The sequence below is a fragment of the Eschrichtius robustus genome, chromosome 14 (genome assembly GCF_028021215.1).
Source record: "Eschrichtius robustus isolate mEscRob2 chromosome 14, mEscRob2.pri, whole genome shotgun sequence".
NCBI classification, from domain to species: Eukaryota; Metazoa; Chordata; class Mammalia; order Artiodactyla; family Eschrichtiidae; genus Eschrichtius; species Eschrichtius robustus.
Genome location: NC_090837.1, coordinates 5751683 through 5770379, shown reverse-complemented (window position 1 = coordinate 5770379; position 18697 = coordinate 5751683). Strand labels below are relative to the sequence as shown.

The following is an 18697-nucleotide window of genomic DNA, read 5'->3' as shown; positions in this document are numbered from 1 at the left end:
ACGACTGAGGAGCTGAATGTTAATTTTATTTGGCTTTAATTGAATTTACACCTGTGCAGCCACACGGGGCTAGCGGCCACCACATGGACCAGGCGGCTGCAGAGCCTGAGCTGCCCCCTCCGGCCTCTACGCACCGTGGCCTTGGCCTTCCTCGCCCGAGCCTGCGACTTCTTAAACCTCCGCGTTTCTTCTACCGAATCTTTCTGATCGTCCTTTTCTGGGAAAAGATGAGCAAGTTAGGGAGAAAGCCATCTTGTGGCTGGTGCCAGGTCATCAGGGTCCAGGGTAAGGTCACTGCATCGATCACCATTCACTGGGGGGACGGGAGGGCGGGCAAAGGGCTGGCTCTTTCGGGGGAGGCTCCGAAGCCCAGGCTGACCGCCCCCAGCCTCTTGGGTGAGGGGCTTCAGCTTGGGGTTACCTGGAGGCCTGTGCCTGGCGACCGGGAAGGCTCTCCTCAGCCTGCGGCACAGCGCGTGCACCTCTGCCTGCCCCGTCAGGAACACCAGGATGCCGCCTGCGGGGAGAACCAGCCCCACCGTGACCCGCTCGTTCACGCAGCAGATGCTGCCTTGGCCATGACTGTGTGCCAGGCCTTGATCTGAGAGCTGGGGCGCAAGGAAGTGCTGATCAAACCAGGGCTGCAGAGGTCCAAACGAGCAACGGGCAGCTGCCCACACACCGAGGGCGCTGGGACAAGGAGCTAAACAGTTATTGTGGGAGCCGGCATCCCATCCCCTGGTGTGAGCCCAAAAGATGGGGAAAACAGCTCTGCTCCGGGGAAGTGGGAGCAACCCAAGTGTCCATCACCTGGTGAGGGGAACTAACGGAGCACGTGCCACGGGGATATGGTGAGAACTGTGAGGGGGTCAGGAGTGAGACTCAGGTGGGACACACCTGTTCACCTGCCCTGTGTCTGTGGGGACAAAAGGCACCCTCCACCCCCTCACCCCCTACCCAGTTAGTCCCTGAAGCCTTGCAATCCTTGGGGCAGAACATGGCAGGGCAGGTGCTGTGAGCGCTCTGGGACCAATGAGGACACTGAGGCACAGCAAGGCCAAGTGACCACCTGAGCCCCCGCTGCCTGCACCCCCGGGTCTGTAAGGGGAGGACCGGCCTCCTCCTGGCCAGGGCCTCACCTGCGGGCAGCATGCGGTGGATCTTGCAGACCTTCCGGAAGCACTCCCCACTGTAGTCTTCCAGCGGCGTCCGCTTGTTAAAATGCACGGTCACCGGGAACTGCCGGGACTCAACCTACGAGGACGCCCAGGGAAGCACGGGGTCGGGGGTCGGGGGTCAGGGGTGACCTGAGCCCAGGCCCGGGCCCTCCCCTTCCCTGAACTCTGTGACCATGAAGGTCTCCGTTTGGTGCTACGATCCCATCCATCTCCCCCGCAGCAGGCGTCCTGCACTCTGTCGCAGTTGACAGAGGGGCCCGGCCTCCCCCGGCGCTCTGAGACCCCGGCCTGGGCGGTACCTTGATGACCGGGGGCGGCTGGGCGAAGAGCCGCTGGTTCTGGGTGAAGTCCTCCACCCGCAGCGTGGCCGACATGATGAGCAGCTTCAGCGGCAAGTGCCTCTGGGGGACGACAGACCCGGGGACCCACAGCCGCCCGGGGCCAGGAACACTGACGGGGGGGGGCCTTGGGGGAGACCTGCCCTGCCCTCCCGGCCTCCCTCCAGCCCCACCCCGCCCCAATCCTCAATCCTCTTTCTGGTTGCCAAAGATCTAAGAAAAAGTGGAAGAAGTGGGCGGCAGTGTCTTGTTAAAGGAGCCCTTAAGATCCCCCCGAGGGGACTTCCCTGGTGGCACAGTGGTTAAGAATCCGCCTGCCAATGCTGGGGACATGGGTTCGAGCCCTGGTCCGGGAAGATCCCACATGCCGTGGAGCAACTAAGCCTGTGCGCCACAACTACTGAGCCTGCACTCTAGAGCCCACGAGCCACAACTACTGAGCCCGCGCGCCACAGCTACTGAAGCCCACACACCTAGAGCCCATGCTCCGCAACAAGAGAAGCCACCGCAATGAGAAGCCTGCGCACCGCAATGAAGAGTAGCCCTGCTCGCCGCAGCTAGAGAAAGCCCGCGCACAGCAAAGAAGACCCAACACAGCCAAAAATAAACAAAATGGGACCTGGCAGCTCTGCTCCTGGGCACAGACCCAAGCGAAAGGAAACAAGTCCACACGGAGACCCGGACACAGACATTCACGAGAGCCAAAACGCGGAAAGAGCCCAACTGTCCTCCAACAGATGAATGGATATATGAAACGTGGTCCCTCCACACACGATGATTCAGCCATAAAAAGGAATGAAGCACTGACACAGGCTACAATGGAGATGAACTTTCAAAATGTGCTACGTGAAAGAAGCCAATCACAAAAGGCCACATGTTGTGTCATTTCATTTACGTGAAATATCCAGAATAGATAAATCCATAGAGACAGAAAGTACACTGATGGATGCCTTGAGATGGGGGGAGTGTAGGAGGATGGGGGTGACAGCTAAAGGGTACAGGGTTTCTTTTCAGGGTGATAAAAATATTTTAAAGTTGATCGTCGTGATGATATAACAACTCTGAATATGCTAAAAAAACACTGAATTGTACACTGTAAGTGCATCCATTACGTAAAATAAAGTCACAAACCCCCCCCCCCCAGATATCAGGCCAACACCTGCCCCAGGGCCTTTGCACCGGCTGTTCTCAATACTCAGAATCTCCTCCCACCGGCACCCCTCCTCACTCCCTCACTTCCTCCAGCCCCCCACTCAAAGATCACCCTCTCAGTGAGTCTTCTCTCACTACCAACCCTCCACCTTCTGCCTGGTACTGCCCCCTCTCCCCGGCTTTGTCCGTCACCAGCTCACAGGCTTTCTGAGTTTGCTTATCGTCAGTTGCCCTCATGAAAATGGAAACCCCAGAGAGAGAGGAACCTCTCTCCTGTTCACTGCGATGTGCTCGGTGCCTGGCACACAGCACACACAGACCTGATGTCTATCTGACAAAGGTTCTGCACTTCTAAGAACTGGGCGTGGCAGAGTGTCAACCTGTCCCGGGACTGGCGGGGGCCAGAACAGGACTGCTCTACAGAGCTCCCACCCAGGGCAGCATCCCTCTGACCTCCGCCTCTGCCTGATCTGGGGTGGCGGAGATGCAGGCAGAGGCGGACCCCAGGCCGGGCGCAGGGCAAGCATCTCAGAGCACGCGGAGCACAAGGGCTTGGCTGGGTGGCCCCACCAGCGCTGCGGGTTCCAAAGACCTGGCTGGCGCCTTAAAGCCGGCTGCAGCGGGGCCTGGCCCACCACGGTCTCCTTGCTTGAGCCTCTTGCTCTGGACAGAGGGAAGGGTCACAGCGGATGAGGCTGGACCCAGGGCGGGGACCCAGAGGGGGTCACAGCGGATGAGGCTGGACCCAGGGGGGTTCTGTTTACACCAAGACCCGCAGCCCAGCACCGGGCCTGGGGGGTCCTGTCCCAGGAGACCCTCTCACGGCAGCAGCCCGGGTGTGGACGTGGCCGGGGCCTCGGGGCTCCCTGGCGCCCTCACCTACCTTCGCCCGCAGACACGCTATGCGGGATAGGAGGCCGACGAGGATGTCGGTGTACACGCTCCTCTCGTGCGCTTCGTCAATGATCACCACCTTGTACTTCGGCAGCAGGAAGTCCTGCGGGGAGGTCTGGGGATGAGGCCAGCCAGCCGGGCCTGAGCTCCCCAGGGTCACCGTGCACCCAAAGTGCCTGCTCAAGGAGCCCCTGCGGTAGCCGGCACAGGTCCGGGAGCTCTCGGCCTGCGGGGCGCCCTGGCCTATGACCCCGGGCGAGTTGCTTCTCCTCCCAGGCCTCTTTCTTATTCTGTCAAATGGGACAACAGGACCCATCTCATGGGGTCACGGTGAAGTTTCGATGACAATTACTGTCTGTAAAGTACACAGCACAGGGCCCGGGCCCTGGCAGAGAAATCGCTAGAGAAAAGGCAGCTACGATCTATTAGAGCTGAGCTACCAAATGCAGATGCCCGTGGGGCGGGGAGGGCAGGCAGGAAACAGGAACGAGGGGATGTTGGGTGGGGACCAGGGGCAAGAGCTCAGCACATGCCATACAGAAAAGGGCCATCGGACGCCACAACACACTCACAACCACCGTCCCAGGTGGCCTCGAGGCAGAGGCAGGAGTCACCTCTGCCCTCCCCAGTGACCCCTGCCCGGGGGACGTCATACAGCCCAAGAGAAGCAGTGTGCATTTGGCTAACACACAGTCTGTGAACCAAACCACAATGAAAATGCAAGTTCACGTTTAATGAGCACTTACGAGGTGGTGTGCTAAGGTGCTTTCGTGCGTCACACGATTTTTGTTTCAAAGCAATTAGGAGGAAGGTACCAGCTTGCAGATCGAGAAACCAAAGATCACAGAGGTTAAGTAACTTGCACAAGGTCACACAGCAGCACGGTGGTAAACGCAGTGCTTTGCCAACATTCACTGCTCACATCCCAGGTGACATCCTAGCCCCCCACCCCCATGCTTACCAGCCTTGCTTTGTGATACCAGATGAGCAACCAACCTTCTGGATTTCCTTGAGCAAGACGCCGTCGGTCATGAACTTGATTCTGGTCTCTTCGGTCACGTTTCCCTCATATCGGATCTGATAGGAGACGACCCTGTGGGCACAGGCTACGGCTCGGTCCCCCAGAGCTGCAGCTGCCTGGGGCTGCAGCCGTGCGGCCACTCCAAGGTGGGCAGAGGAGCGGGCCTGGCCCCGCTGGGCAGGCGGCCGAGGGTAGGGCCCACCGGCTCCCCCAGCAAGGCCCGGACACCGGCCCGCCCCGCCTCCCTATCCAGGAGCTGTCATGGGCAAGTGAAGAGCACGTCAATCAAATACACACACGGACCCTGCTGGAGCCCAATTTGAACAACCAACTGTAAAAGCTGTTTAGGAGACAACCCGGGAGACGGGAACACGGACCGGAGCACACTCAAGAGTTATGATACGCTCTTTAGTGACGGTGACGGTATTGCAGTTATGTTTTCATAGTCCTTATCTTAAAAAAAAACAAAAAAAAATACAGGGACTTCCCTGGTGGTCCAGTGGTTAGGACTCTGTGCTTCCACTGCAGGGGGCACGGGCTCGATCCCTGGTCAGGGAGCTAAGATTCCCCAAGCCTCAGGGCGCGGCCAAAAAAACAAACAACCCAAAAAACCCCCAGACTCATGATCTTTCAGACCCGCACAGTGAAATATTGAGGCTGAGATGATGCGAGATCTGAGACTTGCTCCAAACTGGGTCTCGGGTACATGGGGCTCATCGTACTAGTCTTTCCACTTTTGTATACGCTTGAAGATTTCACACTAAAAAGCTGAAGAGAATGAAAGAAAGGGGCAGCTTTGTATGTACTGTAGTTTTCAAGATACGCATTGAAACGGCACAAGAAAGATACAGAAGGGCGTGAACAGTACGAACCATTCACGCCAGACAGCGAGAAATACAGAGACGCACAGAACTGCCTGTCTGTGCACAGAACTGTCTAGAAGGATCCACAGGAAATGTGCAGTGGTGGCTGCCACGGGGGAGGGGAGCTGGGGGCGCCTCGCCCACCTAAGATGCGAACAGAACAAGGCTCCCCAGTTTGCGTGCTGGGCCCAGCGGGGGCAGGGTTCTGTCCCCAGAGCCAGGACGGGCCTGCCCCATGGCAGGTCCTGCTTGGTAAACATCTGATGACAGCGTGGATGGCAGGCACTCTGCCTCTATACGATTCTGTGCTTTCTTTTTTCTTTCTCCTCGGCCGCGTGGCGCAGCTTGTGGGATCTTTGTTCCCTGAGCAGGGATCAAACCCGGGCCCTCGGCAGTGGAAGCGCGGAGCCCTAACCACTGGACCGCCGGGGTATCCCCTACAGTTCCGTGCTTTCTGAGCCTCAGACCCCACTGGACACGCCACCCCTTCCAGCCTGAACTGGACGGTCTGGGCTGAGACCCAGGCGTCTGCGCTATAAACACGGCGCCGAGCCATCCTCAGGCCAGGGCTATGCTGTGTTCAAACCACTTTCCGAGGCAAGTCCTGCAGACTTACTGCCGGAGAGGATTTTCCTTTTGGCAACTTGAGTTGTAAATTAACCCGGCCACGCTGCCCGCCTCCTGCCTGCCTTTGGCCACCTGCTGCTCTGCTCTGCCCTCAAGGCCCTGTAAGGGCCACTCTGTCCCCTCGCTAAGGGCCTGGCTGGCTCGTCCCTGCTCCACGGCGCCCCTGGCAGGAAGGTCCTACCGTCGGCATGTAGGGACCACCCTGTGCTTAGATGCAGACGTGGCGCCCCCCGGGGGAAGGAGGGCCTGCGCCGTGCCTCAGGTCTGGCGGGGCCAGAGGGCCACCCCCAACCCTCCCACAGGAGGCAGAGCCCTCACCGCGGCGACAGATTCATCTCCTTGGCCACTCGCTGGGACATGGCCACGGCGGCCACTCGGCGGGGCTCAGTGACGCCAATGATGCTGTTGTCACTGGGGGAGGAGAACACAAGGCATCAGCAGGGCTCCGCCCCACCCGTCTGCCCCAAAGTCACACGCGGCTCCAGACGCGGCCCTCACTGGGGGCGACGGGCCACGGGCGCCCGGCCAGGCACCGCAGCATCACTGAACAGCAGCGAAAGGGAACGGCCCACAGGGCATTCTACAGGAGACGCTCCGATCGTCACGGGGCGAAGGGGTCCGGGCAGCCGCAAACAAGAACGAGGCCTAGGTGGACCTGAGCCCGCAGCCGGGGGGCCTGTCCAACCCAGCCGAGCACGCGTGCCTCCACAGAACTGACCCAGGGCACGGGTGGTGGATTCTGGGCAGGAAAGAGTTGACCCAGCAGGCCCGAGGCTGCTCTCCCTACAAAGCTCTGCTTCCAGGGCAGCCCCTGGCTGGTGTCTGGGATCCTGGATTTCAGGAGGGCTCCCGCCTCTCCCTGACGGACAAGAGGGGCTCACTGCGCCTGAACTGTCTGTACAAACAAGGTGGCTCATGCTGACACCTGCTTTCCTTTGGGGAGTCTAGAACTGGGTAGGTACCAGGCAGAGGGCGCCTGTGTGACCAGCCCCCAGTACGAACCCTGGGCGCTGAGCCTGTACTGGGCGTCCCTGTTTGATGACACCTCACATGGGCAATGAAGCGTGTCCTGTGTGACCCCCGCCCTGGGAGAGGGCTCTGGGGGCCTGTGCCTGGTTCCCCCAGACTTCACCCCGTGAGCCTTTCCCTTTGCTGGCTGTGCTTTGTGTCCTTCACTGTAACATATCACAGTCATGAGTACAACTACATGCTGGGTCCTGGGAGCGTTCCCAGCAAATTGCTGAACCCGGGGGTGGTGTTGGGGACCCTGACACACACGGGTCGGAAGGGCCATCCCTCCCACCAGGGACCAACCTAAACGTTTTACACAAATTCAGTCATTTCATCTACATAACAACCCCGTGAAGTAGGTGCAGTGATGAACCCCATGTCACAGCTGAGGAAACTGAGGCCCAGAGAGGTTAAGGAGCTTGCCCCAAGTCACACAGCATGTCAACGGCAGAGCCGGAATTAGATCCCCAGGAGCCCGTGCTCCTAACAACTTCCGGGGACCACGTCTCACTGTCACCTGAGGGACCTGCGGGGGACCCCGTGGCCAGCCCCCACCTGCTGTAGCCTGCTTCGTAGAGAAACTGGGGCACCTGGGTGGTCTTCCCGCTGCCGGTCTCGCCGCACACGATGACAACGGGGTGCTCGGCCACTGCCTCCATGATCACTTGTTCTTCAGAGAGAATGGGGAGCTTCAGCCGCTCTTTCTGGCGAGAGAGGGGAAGTCAGCGCTCACGGAATGGGGGTGGCGGGTTGTCGTCCCCTGCAGAAGGGCGGAGGGGGTGGGGGGCTTTGCTCAAAGCAAGACTACGTAGGGTGACGTGGTTGCTATAAAGGCAGCAGCCGGCATCCAGCCAAGGGGAACAGGTGCGCCCGCTGGAGGACGGAAGCCCTGACGGCTGGGGAGGGGCAGAGACATGGGCTAGGTCCTCGGGGACAGCGTGGTCCAGGGAAGCCCCTCTGGGCACAAGGAACTCTTGCCTGCTGCTGGTGGGAGCCTACACTTACAGCACAATCACTTCGGCAAACAACCGGGTGCTAATTTTACCAAAATCGAGAATGTGAGATACAGCGATTCCTCTCCTAGGTACTCACACGTGGGTGCGTGCGCACACACACACACACACACGCTCACACAAGTATTACATAGTGAGGGAGAAGTTTCGTGAACTCCTGCTTGCCCTTATTATGTGTGAAGCATGCTAGCACGCTAATTTTAAAAATTCTGTTCTCTATCTCTATTCCATTCCATTGGTTTAAAAAAAAAAAAAAGGTGCTGGCCATCTCATGACCCCACAATGGCTGTGACTTCCAGTTTGTAAACGCTGCCCTCCCCCAAATTTTTGTACCTGTGCCTTTGAGAAAAAGGCAAGAATGTTTAAATCAGCAGTGAAGATGGTAGCAAAAAGCTAAAACAACCCAAATGTCCAGCCAGAGAAGGGTACTTAAACTGTGCTCTATTCACGCAACGTAATGCTCTGTAGCAGTGGAAAAAAAAAAAAAACCCAAACGGACCTCGGTGACACACATCTACACGGATAAATAGATCTCAGGAACACAAGGCCGACTAACAAATAAGCAGAGTGCTGAAAAATATATATGATGTGAGGCTGCTTATAAAAACAGGCAAACCTAGGCTTAAAAACATGCACATGGAAAAACCACAGAGAAAGGCAGGGGATGAACCCCAGGGGGCACCAGGGACACTGGATGGCGGAGCCCGGGTTCCTGAATGACCGTGTGCAGCAGAATCTCACGCCCCGACTTGCAGCGGACGGCACTGGGCTCTGACATCACCTATGAGGAAACCTTCGTGGCATGAAGCCAGTGGAACTTCAGGGTCTGTCAGAGCGGTCAGCTCACCCTAACTGCTTATACATGAGCAAACAAACGTACCTGTGACTGAAATCACCTCATTTCCACAATCCAATATGTGGTTTTAAACAGCTGCTCTAAGACCCAGGAACCCTCTGCCTCAGGCCTTTGCTCATGCACTTCTCGGTGTGGGACGGCCCCCTTGTTCTCATCTGGCCCCTGAGCTCTCGACCCGGATGCCTTCCCTGATGAGGCCAGGCCCTCCTGTGCTCCCCCCTCATGGTACCCGATCTTCCCCTCCGTGGCTCCTGTCCCACGTGTGGTTGACCTCAGTCTCCCCTGCTGGACCGAGAGCTCTGAGACGCAGATCGTTCCGCCTCCTGTGCTGGCCCACAGCACATGCTCCGTGGAAACGTGTGGATGGAACCACCACTGCGATGGGCCAGACCCTGCGGCATCACCAGCCTCACGGCTCCCCAAGTGCGTTCCATGAGCCTTGGGCTTCACCTCCCTGAATCTTGTCATGACAACCCAGTGAGACCCTCATTTTACCAGACAAGAATACGAATTGTAGAGAGGTGGAGTCCCTGTGAGTAGACGGGTACCCCCATGCTACAGACGAAAATGAGGCCCAGAATGAGCTGGAAGGTGGGGGAACCAGCACTCCGTTCCAGGTCAACTGACTCCAGAGCCCAAGTTCTTGTCCCAGTGAGCGGATGCCTGGACCAGGACCTGCGGTCAGAGGTTGAAGGTGACGGCGACCAGACGATGATAAAGGCAGCGGACACCCATCTCAGCAGCCCCGACCACGTGCCGGGCACCCGCTCGTCAGCCCTACAACAACCCTACAAGGTGGGTACAGTTATCCCCCTTTTCCAGGCAAGGAAACCGAGGCACAGAAGGCCATGCAACCCGCTCAGATCCTGGGAGGCCCTCTCTCTGCACCTTCAGCCCCCTCACAGCACTGACCTGAGCACCTAAGCTCTTAATCAAACACCAGAGAGGCCAACCTGCATTTCGGGGGAGCGGTTCACGGGGATGAAGACGGCGGGCTTTGCTGGGGGCCTGGCCAGGGCAGAGGCTGCCGCAGGAGGAGCTGATGGAGGGGCAGGAGTCTCGGCCAGACCGCTGGGCACTGGGCTCTGGCCCCTGGCCCCGGGCGGAGCTGGTGGCAGATGCGCTGGGGCCGACCCTGCACCGGCCTCCGCCGGCTCGTCCGCTGGGGCCTCCTCGGGTCCAGACTCCGCTGAGGACTCAGACTCCTCCTCTTCTGCCTCCTGGTAGTGGCGCTTCCGGTGGGCCCCGCTGAGGCTGCTGATCTTCTCCAGACCCTGGGCTGCCACATCGTCGGGCTTCCTGCCGGGAGAGCCAGAAGTCAGACCCTAGGACGGGCCAGTCAACCTGAGGCAGCTCTGGGTTGCTGCAGGCTCCTCAGAGGCCAGGACGCAAAGGCCACGCCCCTTCCTGCCGCAGGGCCTTTGCACCCGCTGTCCATGCTCCCTGAAGACAACTGCTCCCTTACTTGATTCCAAGGACGCCTCTCAGGAAGACCTTCCCTTACCGTGTAGCCTCAGTCACCTCCCCCGCCCGCCTCCACCCTCTTCTACCTGCTCTTTTCTGCTTAGCGCTCAGCAGCACTAAATACATATGTGTTCACGGGATCACTGCCCATCTCCCCACCACTGAAATGTGAGCTTCTCAAGGGAAGAAATTTAATTTTTGTGCACTGCTCTATTCCTAGGGCCCACAGGAGAGCCTGAGATGCAGTCTGCACTTGATAAGCAGTCGTTAAATGCACAAGGCTTAACAGGCCAGGACTGGAAATGAGCAGAGAGGGCCAAGTGTGACAGCAGTGCGCAGGGGCCTGGGCTGGGGGGAGCGCACGGGCCCCATCTAACACCGGCTGCTCTGTGGGAAGGCCAGCTGGTGCGGCCACATCATCCAACTGGTCAAGGCCAGGGGGGACCCTGGATTTTAATGTGAAATCTCCTAATTCTTAAATGTTGACTGTTGAATAGTGTCTCCCCAAAATTCATGGCCACCCAGATGCTCAGAATGTGACCTTATTTGGAACCAGGGTCTTCAGGATGTCATTAAGATGAGGTCATACTAGATTAGGATGGGCTCTAAATCCAATGACTGGTGTCCTTATAAGAAAACAGAGACCCAGGGGACTTCCTTGGTGGTCCAGTGGTTAAGACCCCGTGCTCCCAATGCAGGGGGCACGGGTTCAATCTCTGGTCGGGGAACTAGGATCCCGCATGCTGCGTGGCCAGAAAAGAAAAAGAAAAAAGAAAACAGAGACCCAGACACAGACAGAAGGCCACGGAAGACACACAGAGGATGCCACGTGACGATGAGGCAGAGACTGAAGTGACGTGTTTACCAGCCGCGGAGCGCCCAGGATGGCTGGCACCACCAGAAGCTGGGGGAGAGGCTGGAACAGATTCTCTGGCCTCCAGCAGGAACCAACCCCGCCAACACCTTGACTTTGGACTTCTGGTGGTCAGAACCACAAGAACAAATTCCTCTTGTTTCAAGGTCCCCAGTTTGTGGTGACCTGTTACCGCAGCCCTAGGAGACTCATACGTGTGCAAAAGAGCCAAATGCCTAATGACGCTACGTGAACCAAACAAAACCTGCTCATGGGCTAAATCAAATCCTTGACCTCCTTGATGACAACTTCTAGACTACTCGTCCCTGCAAAAGCTGGAAGGACCTGTAACGCAGGGCTCGGTGTTACAGGACACCAGCATCCTGGAGTAAGAACTTTGCCGTCCTGTGCAGTGTAGGATATTTCGCATTATCTGAGGCCTCCACCCATTTGAGGCATTGTAGCACACGGGTCACTGCAAATGTATTTTCCCATAGCCCCAGAAGACGCCATGACCCTTGACCCCCCAGGAGCCCTGGCGGGAAGGGCGGGCTTCAGGGAGGAGGAAGCCGACTCACTCTTTGGCGCGGTACATGCGGCCCCCGGTGCCCAGTCTGGACGTGGTGTAAAACAGCCTCATTTCAGCCTCCGAAACCCGGACTTCGCTCAATTTCTGGAGCATCTCCGCTCGCTGGGGAAGGAAACGCGTGTGTTACACATCTGGCATCACGATCCTCTCTGCAGAAGGGGAGCTGAGACTCTGGATGAAATTCCAGCATCACGAACACCTACAGTCTTTTTTTTTAAACATCTTTATTGAAGTATAATTGCTTCACAATGGTGTGTTAGTTTCTGCTTTATAACAAAGTGAATCAGCTACACATATACACACGTTCCCATATCTCCTCCCTCCCGCATCTCCCTCCCTCCCACCCTCCCCATCCCACCCCCCCAGGCGGTCACAAAGCACCGAGCTGATCTCCCTGTGCTATGAGCTGATCTCCCTGTGCTATGCGGCTGCTTCCCACTAGCTACCTATTTTACGTTTGGTAGTGTATATATGTCCATGACACTCTCTCACCCTGTCACATCTCACCCCTCCCCCTCCCCATATCCTCAAGTCCATTCTTTAGTAGGTCTGTGTCTTTATTCCCATCTCGCCACTAGGTTCTTCATGACCTTTTTTTTTTTTCCCTTACATTCCATATATATGTGTTAGCATACTGTATTTGTTTTTCTCTTTCTGACTTACTTCACTCTGTATGACAGACTCTAACTCCATCCACCTCATTACAAATACCTCCATTTCATTTCTTTTTATGGCTGAGTAATATTCCATTGTATATATGTGCCACATCTTCTTTATCCATTCATCCGATGATGGACACTTAGGTTGCTTCCATGTCCTGGCTATTGTAAATAGAGCTGCAATGAACATTTTGGTACATGACTCTTTTTGAATTATGGTTTTCTCAGGGTATATGCCCAGTAGTGGGATTGCTGGGTCGTATGGTAGTTCTATTTTTAGTTTTTTAAGGAAACTCCACACTGTTCTCCATAGTGGCTGTATCAATTTACATTCCCACCAACAGTGCAAGAGTGTTCCCTTTTCTCCACACCCTCTCCAGCATTTATTGTTTGTAGATTTTTTGATGATGGCCATTCTGACCGGTGTGAGATGATACCTCATTGTAGTTTTGATTTGCATTTCTCTAATGATTAATGACGTTGACCATTCTTTCATGTGTCTGTTGGCCATCTGTAACACCTACAGTCTTTTTTAATCCGAAGGTCGAACTGCAATTACCGTCCTTCACGGAGTTCTTAACGCTGACAGACGCGTGAGCTTAGGGTGGCTTTTCGCCCCCTTACGGAGTCTGGGGTTGGATAAACAAGGCTCTCTTTGCACCACGGTGTGTCGTAAGGGAAGACCAGCGACTATGCAGATGCCCATCAGTGGGAGATGGAATAAATAAAGTAGGGCCCATTTGTATAATGCAAGACTTCCCAGCAGTTAGTACAGGGAGGAACAGCTGTGTGTGTGGGACAGGAAGTGGTCCCCACTCTGCCTTGAATAAAGCAGTGAGCGGGGCGGGTCCAGTTGGTTCCTTTCCCCTGGGTGAGCAATTCATGAGTGTTTGTCTTGTTATTCTTGAAATTACTCAGATATTTTATATCTGCTTTTATACGTGTATATGTATATATATATACACACACACACACATATTTCATAATCGATAAAAAACAACGTACAGAACAGCAAGAAAAGATGCTCACAGGATTTAAATAGGACACACTCACAGGACGGTGAGCCTCCCTTGCATGAAGGGCTCCAGGGACCACGCGTCAGAGCTGCTAACGGGAGGCCTGTGTGTCCCCTGGTGGACACAGCACGCCGTGTGGTCACCTTGCCAGAAAGACTAGCGAGAGAGAATCTCCTGAAGCCTCTAGATCAGGGTTTCCCGGTCTTCACGCTGCTGGCATTTGGGGTCAGATAATTTTTTGATGTTATGAGCACCGCAGGCTGCTTAATACCATCCCAGACCTCTACCCCCCAGATGCCAGCAGCGTCCCCCGAATCGTCACAGCCCCAAATATGTCCAGACTTGGCCAAATGTTCCCGGGGATGGGGGGGGGGGGGCAAAACTGTCCCAGTGGAGAGTCACTGCCCCAGACCCAAATACCAATTTATAGGGAATTCGGAGGGTGGAAGAACATGTTTATATCAGAGATGAAAAGTTTTTCATCCAGACCGTGGGAAAGTCTCTGAGACAGACAAACCAATCTCTCCAACAAATATAAGGGGGAAAGACAAGAGATGCGGGTGGAGAGCATCTATGAAACAATTAGAAATTGGACTATTTACTGGATATCTAATGGTATTTTGAAAACATTTAGACATGCTAATGGCACTGTGGTAATTTGAAATGGTCCTTATTTTAGAGATGCAAACTGAAATACTCAGGGATATGTATATGGGTTGAATGGTGGCCCTCTGAAAAGATATATCCATGTCCCAGAATGGGATCTTATTCAGAAAAAGGGCCTTTTTAAGTTAAGGGTAATTAGCTTAAGGATCTCAAGATGAAATCCTGAATTATCCAGGTGAGTCCTAAATTCAAAGACAAGTGTCCTTGGGACTTCCCTGGTGGTCCAGTGGTTAAGACCCTGCGCTTCCACTGCAGGCGGCAAAGGTTCCATCCCTGGTCGGGAACTAAGATCCTGCATGCCACATGGTGCAGCCAAAACATTTTTAAAAAAAAAAGAAAAAGAAAAAGACAAGTGTCCTTATCAGAGATACACAGAGGAGGGACACACAGGGGAGCAGGCCACATAAAGACAGAGGCAGAGACTGGAGCAATGTGGCCATGAGCCGAGGAAACCTGGAGCCACAGGAGCTGGAAGAGGCCAGGTAGGACCGTCCCCTGGAAACTTCAGAAGGGGCACGGCCCTGCTGACATCTCGATTTCAGACTTCTGGCTTCCAGATCAGTGAGAGAACACATCTCCATTGTTGTACGCCACCCAGTTTGTGCTCACTTGTCAAGGCAGCCACAGAAACTAGTACAGATTGACGCTGCCTGGGCTCTGACCCAGGGGGTGGGAAAGTGACCGGCCGTGGAGATGACCAAGGTTGACCATGAGCCTGACAACTGTTGGAGCTGGTGACAGGTACACTGGAGCCCATGACACTATTGTCTCTACCTTTATATATGTTTGAATTTCTCATTACAAAATTTTCTCCTTAAAAACATATTAAGAAAAAAAGGTTAAAATTCTCCAGAATGAAGTTAAAAAATAAACAACAAAATGAATGAGGGGGGAAAATAAAAAGTGAGCACGCTGATCGACCAACTCCTGTTCAACAAACATGTGGCCTCCACAAAGCTGGACCCGTCCCAGACTGACAGACACCCAAGTAGCACGTCCCCCAAGGACTGGAAAGGTTCTGGATCTGTGTGTCCCATACGGGGCACTAGTCACACGTGGCTATTTGCATTTAATTTAATTAAAACCAAATCACATTAAAAATCCAATTCCTCGGCCACACTGGCCACATCTCAAGCGCTCAACAGCCACGTGTGGCTGGTGACCACTGTACTGGACACTGCAGACACAGAACTTGCCCCTCCTTCCGGAAAGTTCTATCCGACAGTCCAGCCACAGGGATCACGTCGGGGGTCACAGACACCCCGACCCATCCCTCGCCACGCAGACAGAGCGTGCATACCTGGCGCTTCTTCTCCTTCTGGTCTAAGATTCTCTGCAGCATCTTCCGCTCTTTCTTGGTCAGGGGCTTCTTCTCCTTCTTGGACAGGGGAGGGGCTTTGGTCTTCTTCTTCTTCTTGCCGGGCAGGACGAGCGCGTTGCTTGCATCGACTCCTTTCAACGTGCCCTTATCTGAAAAGACACGCTCGCCTGACCCACAGCCCTGGAGGACGGAGAGCGCGGACGCCCACGAGTCCCAAGATGCTGTGTTAACGCCGTTTCCTCCGGGCTGACCCTCCTGCCCACAGTGACAGCCACCCGAGCACCCGCATAGGAAAGGGGGCGCAGGCCCGTCACACCTTCATCCCACCGGTCCACCCAGCACCCGCCCCGGGTCAGCCGTCCTCGCGTTGCGGGGACAGGGATGGAGGCACAGCAAGGAGGGAACAGGCTGCAACAGTGCCTCCCTCCCAGCGGCGCCCTGCGTTCAGCGGGACTGTGGGATCAAAACCCCATCTTTACAATAACTCTGAAAGACGCTCTCTCACACGTGTACAGTGGACTGAGTACCAAGCTTGCGTCACATCTATTTTTAAATGGTGGAGTTTGGGACATCCCTGGCGGTCCAGTGGTTACGACTCCGCGTTTCCACCGCCAGGGGCACGGGTTCAATCCCTGGTCGGGGAACTAAGATCCCGAAAGCCGCATGGCGTGGCCGAAAAAAAAAAAAAACAGTCGGAGTTTGAAAGTATACGTTTCAGACCAAAATCCAGCTCCCTTATCACTCTTCAACTCAAACCTACGGCATCACCATGGGGAGGAGGGGGCTTGGGGAGCACCTATTTCTGCCTCACACCCAACGCTGGAGTCCCCGTACGGGCAGTGTCTGACTTTTATTAACTGCTCAGGCTTTGTACATCTTTATGACATTACCAAGTGTAGGAGAGGTGGTGTGCTCCTCAGTAAGAAGACTCAGTAAGACTACTGCTGCCTCCCTGGTCCAAGCATCAACTCCTGCCAGAGTCAATGTACTCAGCAGCCTCCTATCAGATCGCCTAGATTCTCTGCCCTCTACTGCTTTTCCTCAACACAGCAAAGTGATGCTGTTAAAACCTAAGCCCTGGGCTTCCCTGGTGGTGCAGTGGTTGAGAATCTGCCTGCCAATGCAGGGGACACAGGTTCGAGCCCTGGTCCGGGAAGATCTTCCACGTGCCGCGGAGCAACTAAGCCCGTGCGCCACAACTACTGAGCCTGTGCTCTAGAGCCCGCGAGCCACAACTACTGAGCCCACGTGCTGCAACTACTGAAGCCTACATGCCTAGAGCCCATGCTTTGCAACAAGCGAAGCCACCACAATGAGAAGCCCACGCACCACAACGAAGAGTAGCCCCCGCTCACAGCAACTAGAGAAAGCCCGTTTGCAGCAACGAAGACCCAACGCAGCCAAAACTAAATAACTAAAATAAATTTATTAAAAAACAAAAACAAAAGAAACCTAAGCCCACCCTGTGTCCCTCCTCTGCTCTCAACTCTGCAGGGCCACCATCCTCACCATGACCCACCAGGCCCTACAAGATCCTGACCCCATTTTAAATTTCATCTCCACTCAGCCATTCTGACTGCCTTCAGGTCTTAAAAAAGGATTCAATGCTTTCTCAGTGGGGCCTCCCCGCCGCCATCCCGCCATGAAACACTGCAACCTGCCCAAACCTCTTGTGCTTTATCTCTTTAGTATGAATGTATGCAAAACGTCCTACGTACTTTGTGTTTATCTTTGCTTGTCTCTTCCCAGAAGCATCTGAACTCTGCAGGGCAGGGATTTTTTTCCTTAATCTCCTCTTCTGTTACTCTCCTAGAATAGTGCCTGGCACATGGTAGCCATTCCTAACAAAACGGAGGAGTCTGGGCAGAAATGTTAAGCAGCCTGGAGCTAAGCAGACAGGTCTGGGCTGAAAAATACAAACTTAGGGGTCGCTGGTAGGGAGGTTATAATCGAAGCCATCAGAATGGATGGAATTACCTTGTAATTCCTTGCTCAAACTCCCCCTATAGCTATACTAGGGCTGGACCCCACTGGAAAGAAACTCCAGGTATTGTTCCAAATTCAGTTAAAACGAAACTGTCACTATTCCCCCTTCCTTTGTATCATCTGGTGGGGGGGGGGGGGGCCTGTCTCTCCGGGTCTCCCGCCCGAGTCGCGGAGGCAGGGCATAGTCCGGAAGCCCTTCGGCCCCAATTGGCCAGCCCTGGCCCCGAGGCCCTGGTTGGTCCCTCCCCCGAATCCCAGCCCTCGTCCGGGGGCGCCTTACTTACCCTCCAGTTCCAGCCGCACAGGGGGCGGCTCGGGAGGGCCCTTCGAGGGGCCGGGGGCCGCCTGCTGACGCCCCTTGATGTTGTACCTCCGGCGCAGCTTCCCCATGGCGCCCGCCTCCTGTTCTGCTCCCGGAGCTCCTACGACCAGCGCACTACGAAGCCCAACCCACGTGGGCCCCCACCAAGCGTTCCGGCCGGAAAATTTCCGGGTTGCGCTCTCGCGAGAGCTGAAACTAACGGAGCACCTGGGGGCGGGGCTGGAGGCGGCGCCACGCTGAAAGCCAGGGCCGGCCGGCGGCGGAGGCGGGACCAAGTTGGAGGAGGGGGCGGGGCTACGGAGGGCTCAGTTTAAGCCCAGGGCTGTTCTCACAGAGGTGTGGTCTGAGTCTCTAAATGCTAATATTGATTTGGCTATTTGGGAATGGGAGTGTTCTGTCACTTTTAAAAATATAACCCTGCCCCAATACAATCTTCTTCCCTCTCTTTTTTGCTTATCTGCATTTTCTGATATTCCTACAAGAAACAGTTGTGTAATAAAACGGCCCTAAATATTTCCATTACAGTGACAGGTAGAACTAAAAGAAGGCATCTATTAGACAACTTTGAATTCTCATGACCACATCCCATTGTCTGTAGCGCACTGGGAAATAATGTATTTTCTGAATCCTGTAATTATCTTGCGACTAGGACATCTATATTGTGTCTCCTTTTTTCTGTTAAAAGCATTAATTGGTTAAGGGCAAACATTTAAATTATATCACAAAAAAAGTGAAGGCACTAGGCATTATTTTAGAATTTTAGAAAGGATACAGTTATTTTTAAGACTTATTTAAAGTTACTGCCCCAGGAAAAACATTTGAATAACCCAGAACAAGATCTGGCTGCAGAGCAGGTAAGCAATAAATT

At 54.9% G+C, this 18697-nt stretch overlaps 1 protein-coding gene across 1 annotated transcript in view; it reads right to left on the bottom strand.

Annotated features, from left to right (window-relative positions):
* DHX37 (DEAH-box helicase 37) overlaps positions 1-17977 on the bottom strand; it is a 28717-nt gene extending 10740 nt beyond the window's left edge. Inside the window, exons 1-12 of the mRNA XM_068563177.1 lie at positions 17792-17977; positions 15501-15670; positions 11849-11961; positions 9907-10252; positions 7640-7788; positions 6392-6484; positions 4559-4655; positions 3552-3665; positions 1478-1579; positions 1140-1254; positions 422-517; positions 135-217 (exon numbers count right to left, since the gene is read on the bottom strand). Coding sequence (XP_068419278.1) covers positions 135-217; positions 422-517; positions 1140-1254; positions 1478-1579; positions 3552-3665; positions 4559-4655; positions 6392-6484; positions 7640-7788; positions 9907-10252; positions 11849-11961; positions 15501-15670; positions 17792-17897 — 1584 coding nt within the window. The 5' untranslated portion in view covers positions 17898-17977. The remainder of the gene's footprint in view (positions 1-134; positions 218-421; positions 518-1139; positions 1255-1477; positions 1580-3551; positions 3666-4558; positions 4656-6391; positions 6485-7639; positions 7789-9906; positions 10253-11848; positions 11962-15500; positions 15671-17791) is intronic.
* Between the last annotated feature and the right edge of the window lie 720 nt (positions 17978-18697).